The 14,503-nt window shown below is 42.3% G+C and overlaps 1 protein-coding gene across 1 annotated transcript; it reads left to right on the top strand.

The window, feature by feature from the left end:
* The first annotated feature begins 1,565 nt into the window (after nt 1-1,565).
* Nucleotides 1,566-7,903, top strand: SYF2 (SYF2 pre-mRNA splicing factor). Its single transcript, XM_049878298.1, has 7 exons — nt 1,566-1,662; nt 1,840-1,950; nt 4,292-4,417; nt 4,865-4,982; nt 5,315-5,405; nt 6,384-6,482; nt 7,587-7,903. Exons 1-7 carry the CDS (start codon nt 1,636-1,638, stop codon nt 7,750-7,752), a joined length of 738 nt encoding a protein of 245 aa, XP_049734255.1. The 5' UTR covers nt 1,566-1,635; the 3' UTR covers nt 7,753-7,903.
* Nucleotides 7,904-14,503: the final 6,600 nt, after the last annotated feature.

The following is a 14,503-nucleotide window of genomic DNA, read 5'->3' as shown; positions in this document are numbered from 1 at the left end:
ATGCAAGTAATATTTTGCTGAAGATGATTAAAAATGGTTGCAGTACATTGACAGGGAACTGCCAGAATTTCAAGCTGGTTTCAGAAGAGGACATAGAATGAGAGATATCATTGGTGATGTCAGATGGATCCTGGCTGAAAGCAGAGAATACCAGAAAGATGTTTATCTGTGTTTAATTGACTATGCAAAGGCATTTGACTGTGTGGATCATAACAAATTATGGGTAATATTGTGAAGAATGGGAATTCTATAACACTTAATTGTGCTTATGAGGAACCTGTACATAGGCTAAGAGGCAGTTGTTTGAAGAGAATAAGAGGATACTGCGTGGTTTAAAATCAGGAAAGGTGTGCATCAGAGTTGTATCCTTTCATCATACTTATTCAACCTGTATGCTGAGCAAATAATCCAAGAAGCTGGACAATATGAAAAAAAAACCTGGTATCAGGACTGGAGGAAGGCTCTTGCATATGCAGATGACACAACCTTGCTTGTTCCCAAAAGGACTTAAAGCACTTACTGATGATGATCAAAGACCACAGCCTTCAGTATGGATTACATCTCAACATAAAGGAAAAAAAAAATCCTCACATTTGGACCTATAAGAAGCATCATGATAAACAGAAAAGATTGAAGTTGTCAAGGGTTTCATTTTACTTGGATCCACAATCAACACCCATAGAAGCAGGAGTTGAGAAATCAAAGGATGTATTCCACTGGGCAAAGTCTGCTGCAAAAGACCTCTTTAAAGTTTTGAAAAGCAAAGATGTCACCTTGAGGACTAAGATGAGCCTGACCCAAACTATGATATTTTCAGCTGCCTCATATGCATATGAAAGTTGCACAATGAATAAGGAAGGCAGAAGCATTGAAGCCTTTGAATTTTGGTGTTGGCGCAGAATATGGAATATACCATGGACTGCCAGAAGAACGAACAAATCTGTTCTGGAAGAAGTACAGCCAGATTTTTCCTTAGAAGCGAGATGATGAGACTTTGTATTTTGGGCACCAGGCCCTGGAGAAGGACATCCTGGTAGCGGGTCAGCGAAAAAAGAGGAAGACCCTTAATGAGGTGGTTTGACACAGTGGCTGCAAAACTGGGCTCAAACATATCAAAGATTATGCGGGTGGCTGAGGGTCAGGCAGTGGTTCGTTCTGTTGTACAGGGCGTCGCTATGAGGTGTAATCGACTGGAAGGCACCTAACAACCGCAACAAAGGCCTACGTGACACAAGGTAGTCAGAGGAGACCTGCCTCTTGGGATGTGACATAAAGCTGAACGCGAATGGAAGGTACTTTCCACTTATAATGAACAAGTAGATTCGGTTACTTTCTACCACGGCTCCTTTTGGAAAGTCCTTTGAAGCTGCCATTCTCCGAGCCGTTTCTGACACTTCCCTCAGCCACTCGCCCCTCCCTGCCTTGCCCTGCCCCTGAGGCTTTCTGCGGCGGCGCAGCACCCAGGCCAATCAAAACCCGCTCATTGTTAAAAGGGGCAGCGATTGGTCCTAATTATTGAGGTCGCCCGGAAGAGGCGGGGCTTCATCGCAGCTTAATAACGTTTATAGGCGGTGCGTTCGGAAGGCTGACGGAAATGCTGTTTGGTGTTGCGGAAGTGCGAAGTGGAAGGTTGTGATGGCGGCTGCGACTCAATTTGAGGCGGTGGGTGCTATCAGCTCTGCCCGGAGGTGTTTGTGGAGGAGGAATACAGGGAGGCAGGGGCGGGGGATCGGAGTTACAGGGTCTTCCGCGGCTTGTCGGGAGCGACCGGGAATCGGTCTGGGCCGAACCGGAATTAGTGGAGTCTGCCCCGCCTGAAGCCTGTCCTTCTCGCCGCAGGTGCCGGTGGACCTCGCGGAGGAGGAGCAGCCCCTCACGGCTACGGAGGAGCTGGCGGCCCAGAAGCGCGAACAGCGACTGCGCAAATTCCGGGAGTTGCACCTGAAGCGGGTGAGTAGTCCCGGAGGCCAGCTCAGACCTGTCACTTGGCCAGGCCTGTAGGTGCGTTGGCAGAGGAACTTATCTGCGATAAGAAGTCGAACCAGCACTCCTTGTAGACCCACAGAATTGGATCTTCTTTCCCTCTTCCCCCAGTCTGATTTAATTTATCGGTTAGACCCGGGAGGCTCTATGACTAACATCCTTCCTGCTCTATGATTCTAACAAGCCTTTCATTTTACCTACGGAAATACGGAGCACTTTTTTTTAGAGACTAGAGCTACAGCTGCTAACTAAAAGGTCGGCAGTTCGAATCCAGCAGTCGCACCTTGGAAACTCCATGGGGCAGTTCTGCTCCGTCTTATAGGGTAGCTATGAGTCGGAATTGACTGGACGGCAACAGGTTTGGTTTTTTTGGTTTTAGAGACTAGAAGAAATCGGACCAGCGCCACTTAGAGTTGGTTGTCTTCTCATTCAAAAACATTCAGTTAACCTCTAATAAAAGTCTACAGTGCCATGGCTGAGCTAGTTGGTAGAGAACCAGATGATTAAGTTAAGGTCTCTGTTTTTAAGTAGAGGAGACAGCTTTATAACCAGAAATTATACTGTGCTAAATGCCATGGTAGAGGAGAAAAAGAGTGCCCTGGTGATGCAGAGGAGGAGGAAATAATGCAGTTTTGGGGGTGAAGTGAGGCTCCAGGGAATGCCTCATATAAGAAGTGACACCTAAGCTACTGTTTGAAAGTAGGAAATTAACAGACAAAGGAATTGGAGGAAGCGGTATCCAAGCAGAGAGAGCAGGTGCAAAGGAAGAGTTCTCATTAGGGATGAGAGTCCAGCAAATAGCTGGGTGCAGTTGAGTGGGAAAGAAAAGAACAGACCCTGACTGTTGTCATCTTGGAGCTGGCATGGCTATCTGCTAGGCTATGTTTTCCCAAAACTCCACCATAACCCTGTGACTACTGGACTGAGACAAAGACAAGAACACTGTTCAAACCACAGATGTGACCGCCCGTCCCCCTCTTCTGGCTAACAGGAGGGACTTATTAGGAAATACAGCATTAGTCTCCATTAGTCACACCTCCTTGGGTACCAGGCTGAGAATTACCCTCGCTTTCTGACAGTGCCCAATTCAGAGCAAACCTAAGCTTCCTTGAACCTTACCCCAAATCACCTGATACAAACTGAAATCCTGTAACCAGCTCCTTCTAACACTCTCTCACCGAAATGCCTGTGGTTCCCCATGGCGTGCTGTCTCCCCAGTGCAATCAACCTAACTTTGTTAGACTACTGGTGTGTTCTTGGTGTCTCACTACAGGGCATTGCTGGAGCCCAGAGTATGTGAGGGATGGTAGTTGAAAGGAATATCTCTCTTTGCCTAGAAAATGTCAGTCTAATAGACAAACACTCTTAAATACTTACTTGGAGGGATTGTGTAAAGGAATTGACTGGAAATTGGGAGACATGGCTTCCGGGACTAACTCTGCTACCAGCCGTGTCCTAAAAAACATCTCACATAAGTTTTTCTTAAGAAGACTTACTCATCTTCTTTTACGTGGTTAAATTTGTTTTAAAATAGGCTGTTTATTAGTATTTTGAATGGAAAGTTCCTTTCATTTATCGTAATATAAAGTGTTAAAATATTAAAGGGAGGAGGACTTAGAAAGTGTTAATGATATAAACATAGGTGTTAAAACCCTCCAGGCCCAATTTGAGCCTTTTCCTTTGAATTAATCAGGGTTAAAAGAGAAGTGAAAGTAGAGTATCTTTCTCATCTTGTGATTTAACATTATTTAATGCCATCTAAAGTGTACTCAAGCACCATTCCAGTAATGACTCCCTCACTTTGCAAAACCTTGCTCGAATCTAACTCTAAGGAACCTTCTCAAAGGGACCACCAAAAAAAAAAAAAAAAAAAAAAAACTGTTGCCGTCGGGTCGATTCCAACTCATAGCGACTCTATAGAACAGAGTTGAACTGCCCCGCAGGGTTTCCAAGGAGGGCGTGGTGGATTTGAACTGCTGGCCTTTTGGTTAGCAGCTGTAGCACTTAACCAGTACGCCACCAGGGTTTCCTGAAGGGACCACACAGCTAACTAGTGACAAAGCTGATACTAACTACCTCTGGAGGTACCAAACCAATGGGGCCTAACACATTTTTCTTGACTGTACAGATATGCAAACCTAATTTTGCTGTTCCTTTGCTTAAAATCCTTTGATGCCTCTCTGTTACTTTAGGATAAAATGGAACCCCCTTGTTGCAGGGTCTGACCTGACCCTCCTCAAAGAAAATGAGATCTTTTTGGATTTATTTTCTCATTTCACCTGACAAAGTTTTCATGTTATGTTTTTAGAATGAAGCTCGCAAATTAAATCACCAGGAAGTTGTGGAGGAAGATAAAAGGCTTAAGTTACCTGCGAATTGGGAAGCCAAAAAAGCCCGTTTGGAATGGGAATTGCAGGAAGAAGAAAAGAAAAAGGTTAAGAACTACCCTGCTGTCTTTATTAGTGGTGTATTCAATCAGTGTGTTGCACTGAGACTGTATAACATGGTGCTTGAGCACACCAGCTCTGGAGCCAGCCTGCTAGATGGCATTTCCTGGCTCTGCCCTTCGCTAGCTGTGACCCTCTGGGCGAGTTGTTTATTCTTTCTGTGCTTGTGTTTTCTCATCTGTTTAGTTAATTATGAATTAAATGTGTTAATGCATGTAAAACATTTAAAGCAGGGCCTGGTACCTGATAAACAGTAAATATTATTTTTGAAATTGGTGCATTCACTTCTTACAGATTACCAAATTTCTTTTGAATATTGTTATTTTTAAAGTATTGCTTGATGCGTTTACGGGATTTTCCTTGATTTAAAATAATTGCTTGAGTCACAGTTGCAGGTGTCACAGCTCTTTTTGTCTCCTTTTTCCCCTCTTTAGGAATGTGCAGCAAAAGGGGAAGACTATGAGAAAGTGAAGTTGCTGGAGATCAGTGCAGAAGATGCAGAAAGATGGGAGAGGAAGAAGAAGAGGAAAAACCCCGATCTGGGGTTTTCAGGTAAAATTGGCCTTTATTTGATTAAATGTTGCCTTTACTGGTTCAGGTTTCAAGGAGGGATGTGCCCCCTGTTGTTCCTTCATGGAATATTCTCTGAGAGGCCTAAAACCAGGAAAAATACAAATAGGTCTCATATGACAGAACTAAAATGCTGGATTCTTCTATTTTTTGTGGTAAAATTGGTCGAAGCCCATATCGTCAGCATCTTCAGGATAGAAACTATGCTTAAGTTAATTTCCTTTACGTACATTACGTAATAGTTTTGATTTTTCTCTGAGTACTAATGCCCAAACAAGGAAATTCATAGTTTCTGATTTTACTCTTATTTTTAGATTATGCTGCTGCCCAGTTACGGCAGTATCACCGGTTGACCAAACAGATCAAACCTGACATGGAGACGTATGAGAGAATGAGAGAAAAGCAGTAAGTCGACAGGCTTAACTCAAGGCCCTTTTTCATCTTGAGATGGCATATGTGTATTTGTGTGTGTATAAGCACAACAGGGAAACCCTGGTGGTGTAGTGGTTAAGTGCTATGGCTGCCAACCAAAGGGTTGGCAGTTCAAATCCGCCAGGCGCTCCTTGGAAACTCTATGGGGCAGTTCTACTCTGTCCTGTAGGGTCACTATGAGTCGGAATCGACTCGACGGCACTGGGTTTGGTTTTGGTTTATGCACAACAGACACACACACGTAAATACAAACATACCTTAATGCTGAGGTGTGTGTTATCAACAGCTGTCTAAGAATGGTCTCTGATCTCGACAACACTATTTATTGCTCATTCCTCAGCAGTTAAGCCAGCCACTGGGTTGTCTTTCTAGCTGAGCTGTTGAATGGATAATACCCAGATTTTCACAGTTACTTAGATACCATTTTTGGAGACAGAATACATTAGTGAAGGGTGGGAGAACTGGTGAAGGGCCAGATAGTAAATATTACAGGCTTTGTGGTCCACATGGTCTCTGTCACAGCTCATCAGCTTTGCTGCTGTAGTGTGAAAGCCCCCATGGAGGCTACAGAAATGAATGGGTGTGGCTGTGTTCCAGTAAAACTATTTACAAAAACAAGTGGCAGGCTGTAGTTTGCTGATCCCTTCTTTAGTGGAAAGGGAAATAACCTGAGCTTAGAAGTTCTAATCCCAGCTTCGTGATTTTGTTAAGTCCTCTGACTCTGGCCCTGAGCTCTTTTGTCTGTAGAATGAAGGCATTGGAGTAGATGGTTTCTTAGGTTCCTTCCAATTCTGTACTTGCCTTTTTTCAAAAAAAAAAAAATTAAGGTAGGACCTCATGGTAAATATGTGTGTATATTTTATCTCTCATCATGAATGTTGGTTTAGTTTGAAATTTGGCAATGTGGAGCATTCGTAGTGTTGCCTTAAGTCCATTTTGCTGTCTTTTCAGTGGAGAAGAGTTTTTCCCAACATCTAACAGTCTTATTCATGGAACACACGTGCCTTCCACAGAGGAAATTGATAGGATGGTCATAGATCTGGAAAAACAGTGAGTACTCAATAGAGCAGCTGAAATGAAGACGAAATGGATATAGTATGCTGAGAATGAATTGAGCAGACAGAAACTATACTTGCTAATTACAGTATGTATTTCTAAAAGATAAAAGACTTAAACACACTTCAGTACTGTTATCACAGCAGTAGTTTTATTTTAACAAAGAGTCCAGAGAGAGATTTTTTCTATGTGCTGATTAAAATGCTGAATACCCAAGTAGAATGTTCTAAGTTAAGAAAAATTTGAAACTCAAGTATGGATTGAGTTCATATGATTTGTAATGGAGATGCAGAATATTGATGAAATTGAGTTGTTATAATGGAGGAGGAAAAGCGTAAAGAAAATAGGTCTTCTTTAAAGGCTTTTACTTTAACAGCTATCCCGCTGTTTGATTTGCAGAGGCAAGCATAATGTGCTAGTAAGTGAGCCTCAGTTAAATTTGTTGTTTCTTAACACTGGTAGTGGTAAATATCAGGCAGAGCAGGATGAATTTGTATTGTAGGAGTTAACATATGGAGAGTGTTAGGAATAATGTTTAACATACACTAAGCACTCAGTTCACATTAGCAGCAGGTATCGTTACTAATATGGTAATAGTTATTTTAATGATGGGGTTTCTGGGTGGCGCAAACGGTTCATGTGCTTGGCTGCTAATGTAAAGTTTGGAGATTTGAGTTCATCTAGAGGCGCCTCAGAAGAAAGGCCTGGCAGTCTACTTCCAAAAAATCAGCCATTGAAAGCCCTACGGAACACAGTTCTACTCTGACACACACGGGGTCGCCATGAGTCAGAGTTGACTGGAATGCAACTGGCAACTGGTTATATCCTCTTTTAAGTAATACTTCCTGTGTACTGTTCTAACAATGTATCGTTGCTCTTTTAGAAGCATTTTGAAGATGAGTTCATAGTTATCAAATTCATACCCAGGGTTATGCCTTTTCTTAGCAGTTTAAACTTGATGAAAACGGCTCTTTTTTTTTTTTCCAAAGGGTGCTATTCTAAGTGTACTGATTGTATCCTTAGCCACTTGGCCATGTTTTATTAAAATCAAAATAAGTACAATTTTCAATTGTGTAAATTATTTTCTCCCTTCCCCAGAATTGAAAAACGAGACAAATATAGCCGGAGACGTCCTTATAATGATGATGCAGATATCGACTACATTAATGAAAGGAATGCCAAATTCAACAAGAAGGCAGAGAGATTCTATGGGAAATACACAGCTGAAATTAAACAAAACCTGGAAAGAGGGACAGCTGTCTAATCTCTCCTGCAGGAACTGTTTTTAGAAGCTGGGGAATGGAGTGGAACGTTCTGCTAACAAATCGAAGGTTTCTTCAGAATTCTCCTAGTCAACCAGGACTCAACCTATGCCTTCCCACTCAGCGTTTAGAAATAAATGTTTTTTTTTTTTTCTTAAACATATACTTCCATGTATATTTCCATATTTTTGTGCTTGGATATAAGATGTATTTCTTGTAGTGTACTTGTTTTGTAAAAATCTACTTTGTATAAATTCTAATTACATTATTTTTCTATGTATTTTAAATGTGTATGACTTTAATCTTTGAAGCCTTACAGGTTTAAGATTACTCAAAGTATATGGAAATGTAGTGATTGTTGCCATGAATATGAGATTGACAAAATCTACAGTTGGACCCAGGAACCATTTGGGGTTGTAGATTCCCATGCTGTGGACAGTGCTGGGAAAGGTGGCAGCGGCCACTGAGGGGTTGGTACAGTCTATACACACAGCTGCTTATGACTGAGTTTAGGGAGCAGCAGAACTAGCTCCCCATGGCTTTTGTCCATGTACAGTTCCTTTTTAAAAATCAAATATCCTTTGGAGTAGGATCTCTGCTAAACACTTTGTTTGATTTAAAATATTTGTGCATTTGCACATATATGCCCGTAAAGACTTAAAAAAAAAATCACAATACTACTACCCCAGCGTTAGTCTTATTTAGTAAAAAGTCCACAGACATTTTTTTCTACATGCTGTTTAAAATGCTAAATTTTCATTCCACAGATTTTTTTTTTTATGGAAAAATTCATATGTAGTCAAAAGAAGACAGAATAATTCAGTGAACTCCATATACCCAGTCTTGTTTTACCTTTATACCTATCCATTTGCCCCTCCATGACATCATGTTACTTTGAAGCAAATATTGGATGTATAGTTTTATCTACAAATACTTCAGCAAGTGTCCCTAAAAGGTTGTTGTTAGTGCCGTCGAGTTGGTTCTGACTCTGACCCTATGTACAACAGAACAAAACGCTGCCCAGTCCTGTGCCATCCTTAAAATTGTTAAGCGTGTCAGCCCACCTCGTTAAGGTTCTTCCTCTTTTCTGCTGACCCTGTACTCTGCCAAGCATGATGTCCTTCTCCAGCGACTGATCCCTCCTGACAACATGTCCGAAGTATGTAAGACGCAGTCTCGCCATCCTTGCTTCTAAGGAGCATTCTGACTGTACTTCTTCTAAGACAGATTTGTTCGTTCTTTCGGCAGTCCATGGTGTATTCAATATTCTTTGCCAACACGACAATCCAAAGAAATCAATTCTTCGGTCTTCCTTATTTATTGTCCAGCTTTCACATGCATATATGGAAAATACAATGGCTTGGGTCAGGCACACCTTAGTCTTCAAGGTGACATCTTTGCTTTTCCTCTAAAAGGTAAAGACTTAAAACAGTCTCTAGAAGGTAAAAACTTAAAAAAAATATTATCACAGCAATAGTTTTAATAAGTACAAAGAGAAAGGGAGACAACATTTTTTTCTACTTGCTGATTAAAAGGTCAAATACTTAAGAGACATTTGAAATACAGAGAAAATTTCACAAATACCTCAGCATTAGTTTTAAAGAAGACAACATTTAATACCACTGGTAATTTTTTAAAATTTATGTAGCACTTTGTTTTCTGCTCTCATTTTGTTTCCATTTCTAGCATTTCTGTGTGTAGTTAATCGTTGGTCTGGTCACAAGATCTTGATGCTACCTTTGAAAAATTTGTGCTATTCCTGCTACCTTGAAGTTTTTCTTTAACAGAATACTGCAATAGCCTAAAAAACAAAAACATCCAATAGAACTTGACAGTATTTTTAAAAGAATCACTATGACTCAGCAGCATTTATTCTAGAAATTCAAGCATAGCTTGTTGTAGACTCTTAGTTGCCTACCCATATCAATTCTTTCTACATTACCAGCTAGAACCCTGACATTTTTTGTGAATTTATGGTAATATTTCTGGCTAAACACATTGCTTCCCCAGACTACTGTTACAGTCAGAATTGTTATAATGTTAAAATTGTTACAAATGTTATAATTCTGGCTAATAAGACACCAGCTGAATTTATTTTGAGAAATATTTGGTTTCCTGATACAGGAGTTGCCACTCTGTTTCCCTCTTCCTTCTTGCCTGTGGCACATAAAGGTGGCGTGGAGCTGTAGCAGCCATTTCGTGCCATGAAGTAACAAGCATGAGGACAAGAGCTGGGATGGGTGGAGCAGTGCTTGGGTTGTTGGCATTGCTGAGCAGCCGCACCAGCCCTAGATACTCATTACTTGCTGGGTAAATTCAGAACTGATGTTAGTTTCAGGACACCTGTCAACAAATAAGTATACGAAAAGCAATAGTTTTTTTTAATTCTAAAAATGTTAGCTGCTGTCAAGTCAGCCTCTGACTCATGGTGATGCCATGCTCAATGGAATGAAATGCTGCCTGATCTGTGCCATTCCCATGATCAGTTGTGGATTGGGCCACTGTGATCTGTAGGATTTTCACTGGCTGATTTTTGGAAGTAGATGGCCAAGCCTTTCTTTCTAGTCTGTCTTAGTCTGGAAACTCTGCTGGCACCTGTTTAGCATTATGTTGTTGTTGAGTGCTGTTGAGTTGATTCTGACTCACAGCAACCCCATGTGACACAGCAGAACTGCCTCATAGGGATTTCTAGGCTGTGATCTTACAAAAGCAGATTGCCAGGTCTTTCTCTAGCAGAGCTGCTGGGTGGGTTCAAATTACCAACATTTTGGTTAGCAGCTGAGCTCTTAACCATTGTGCCTCCAGGGCTCCTTATCACGTCCAGGATCATAACAACATGCAAGCCTCCACTGACAGGTAGTGGTTTCGCATGAGGTGCATTGGCTGTGAATCAAACTGAAGTCTATCACCGAACTACCACTGCCACCACGTCAATTTTGACTCATAATGACCCTATAGGACAGAGTAGAACTGTCCCATAGGGTTTCCAAGGAGCAGCTGGTGGATTTGAACTGCCAACCTTTTATTTAGCAGCCAAGCTCTTAACCACTACACCATGAGGGCTACACTCTAGAAATAAGTACCTGGACATGGAGATGGGAGAAAATAGTCCAGTTATAATAGCTACAAAAGTTATAAATACTTAGACACAAATTTAGTGAGAAGGCATAGGACTTCTGTGAGGAAAATTATAAAATCTAATTGAAAGAGTGAACAGAGATGTAGTGATAGGGAACAGATTTGCCGTCCTTCCTGAAATAACAGAAAGTGGTGTTGTTAGGTGCTCTTGAGTTAGTTTCAACTCATAGTGATCTACATACAACAGAACGAAGCACTGCCTGGTCCTGTGCCATCCTCACAATCGTTTCTATGTTTGAGTCCATTGTTGTAGCCACTTTGTCAATCTGTCTCACTGAAGGTCTTTCTCTTTTTCATCGACCCTGTACTTCACCCAGTAGGATGCCCTTCTCCAGGTACTGGCCCCCAATAACTGTCCAAGTATGTGGGACAAAGTCTCACCATCATCGCTTCTAAGAAGTATTCTGGCTGTACATCTTCCAAGACAGATTTGTTCATTCTTCTGGTAGTCCAAGATATACTCAATATCCTTTGCCAAACGCATCAATTCTTCAGTCTTCCTTATTCATTGTCCAGCTTTTGCATACATATGAGGGGATTGAAAACACCATGGCTTGGTTTAAGTGCACCTTAGTCCTCAAAGGGACATCTTTGGTTTTTAACACTTTAAGGAGGTCTTTCGCAGCACATTTGCCCAATGCAACATGTCATTTAATTTCTTGACTGCTGCTTCATGGGCATTGATTGTGGATCCAAGTAAAAGGATAGCGCTGGATAGCATTTGGATCCACAAAAAGGATAACATATGTGAAAAAATTTTCAAGATGCTGGACATCAGGAAGAACAGTGATCCCTCAGAGCAGGAAAAGAACAAGGTGAACCCTACGACAGTGGGCTTACTGTCTTGAGAAAGTTTCCAGGCTGTGAAAAGGGGGAGATGTCAGGCGCAACCTGGTGAACTCAGTTGAGGAAACAGAGCTGAAAGTCTAGGTGACAAGAGCTCACCGTAGAGTGCTGGAGAGGACAGAGCTGCAGAGAGAGCTCTGGAAATCTGCAGAGGTCACCTCAAATTTTAGGCAGAGTGCTGATCAGCACCTGTGTATGAGGAAATTACTCAAGGCTAGGGACAGAACCTGGTGGTGTAGTGGTTAAGAGTTAAGGCTGTTGAGGACTTCTAGCCAAAATGGGCCATAGACAGAAACACCACGGACCCATCCTTCCACAGCAAAGACCCAAAAACTAAGTGAAACACAGACAGACATCACTTGTGGAACCTGAAGTGCCAAATGAAGAGATAGAGAACTGAGTCAAGCACTGAATGGAATAAAAAACTGACAGAGGACAGAGAGCTAGGGGAGATACGTGCGCGGGGCCCCACCAGCTAACGCAGCACAGATCCGCCATCTTGGATTCCTGTTGGGGATCAGCAGACAGGGAGCACGGGAAAGCAGCTTCACAGAACTCCCAGCAGGAGACGGAGCTCCCAGTAATCAGTGATACACGCTTTCCCACCCCCCATTCTCTCCCCACTGCTCTACCTCTGAGCTTGCTGGCTGGCCATGGTGGCTTGGCTGGCCGGGAAGTGCAGCCTCCTTGCCGCTTGGATTCGCCTCACCCACGTCGGAGATCAGTGGACAGGGAGTATGGGAAGGCAGCTTCATGAGTTCCCAGCAGGAGACAGAGCACCCGGTAACTGGTGATATATGCTTTCCTAGCACCCTCCCCACCCCCCCTTTGGCCTCCTCTGCTTCCTGCCACCCGAGGTCTCTTGGCCTGGAGGCAATTGCTTTAGCCTCAGGCTGCTTAGACTCACCCTGTCTACACTGGCCGGCCCCTAAGCTGATATTGCTTCTTTCCATCTTTTTTGGTTTCTTCTGTGCCTCCTACAACCTCCCTCTCCTTTCTCTGGAACACTTGGCTCCGTGTGCCATCTTTGCTTCTTCTTGAAAAGGCTGTGAAGCCACTCTTGACTGGGGAAGCACTCCTCTGCCCCTCAACACCACGCTTGTGGGATCCCTGGGGCTTTTTCCCCCTTGTTTTGCTTTGTTCGTTTTGTTTTTCTTTTTGCAGCTTGGCAGCCACTTCTAGCTGGGCTGCATTGCACAGCCTAGGGGCCACTCCCCCTAGCTGCACAGCCACGTAGGTGGGATCCCTGGGGGCATTTCTTTTTTTCTTTTTTTTCTCTCTCTTGTTCCCTTTCTGTCTTTATTTCTCAGTTTTTGCCTCTCTACACTTGTTTCCCTGTCTCCTGAATACCTGGTGCTGTGTGACATCTATACCCGCTGTAACCAGGCTATACTGCTCAGCCTAGGAGCCACTTCCCCAGTCTTAGCAGCCCAACCAGTGGGACTCTGGGACTCCTGGGGGCTTTTCTTTTTTTATTTTTCAAATTTTTATCAGTTTTTTTTTTTTCTTTCTTTCTTTTTCCCTTTTTGCTTTTCTCCATTTTTCGGTTTCTTATCTTTCCACTCCAACGGCAAGCTCCCTTAGCGTTCTTTTTTTTTTCTCTCTCTCTTTCTTTGCTTGCTTGTTTGTTTTGGGCTCCTGTTTCTTTCTCCTCCCTCTCCATACTCCTATTAGTGCCACACACCACAGCCTCCCCCATCTTTCCTGACATCCTCTACTGTGCACTGAACATCACACTTCCGAGCAGCACAGGCACGGCCTACTGGAACCTGCCCAGCATTGATTCCTGGCCCTCCCTGTCAGCCCTAGTACATGCCAAAAACAATCCATCCCAGCCCCTCCCCTTCAGCTGGAGCTGTCCTGCTGCATCATAGCTGAATGACTGTCTCTGACATTGGACAAGGAGGTGAAAAATATTGTGACTACAGATGAGCAAACAACAAAGAATGCACAGCCTGTCTGCTCAGACATAACCAAATAAAACAAAGAAGCAGGATGAAACAAACAAATCTACAATCAAGAAATGAAGAAAATATCTACCGAATGTTCCGAAGACAGCAGACAATATCAAAACATATAAAAAAATTGGACAGGATGGGTCCAGTAGGCATTCAAAATAAAACACCAGACGACTTTCTGGTAGAAGAAAAGGCATTAAAACTACCCGACAGGGAATTCAAATCCCTAATATTCGGAGCAATCTGAGAGTTGAACCAAAAAGCAGACAAAAATGAGGAAAAAGTAGACAATTTTTGGAAAAGGGAGAAAAATTCATAGAAAATACAGACAAAAAAATGGAACAATTCAGGAAAGTAATATAGGAACAAAATGCCAAAATAAATTCACAGCTAGAAATAATACATAAACAACAATTAGAAACCCAAAAGATAAACAAGATTTTGGAAATGGACAGTGTCATAGAACGGCTGAGGAACAGGTTTAAAATGGTGGTAGACACTATCAGCGAAATTGAAGACAAACACTTGGATACAACTCTGAGGAAAAATCAGAAAAAAGAATGAAAAATGAAAAAACCCTGAGAATTATGTGGGATACAATCAAAAGCAAAAATTTGCGAGTGATCAGAGTTCCAGAACAGGGAGAGAAAATGGAAAACACAGAGAGGATCATTGAACACTTGCTGACAGAAAACTTCCCTAATGTCATGAATGATGAAAAGTTGACCATCCAAGAAGCTCAACGAACCCCATATAGAATACACCCCAAAAGAAAAACACTGAGGCATATCATAATCACACTCACTAAAAC

Source organism: Elephas maximus, chromosome 3 (genome assembly GCF_024166365.1).
Source record: "Elephas maximus indicus isolate mEleMax1 chromosome 3, mEleMax1 primary haplotype, whole genome shotgun sequence".
Taxonomy (NCBI): Eukaryota; Metazoa; Chordata; class Mammalia; order Proboscidea; family Elephantidae; genus Elephas; species Elephas maximus.
This window is presented reverse-complemented; position numbering and strand designations above follow the sequence as displayed.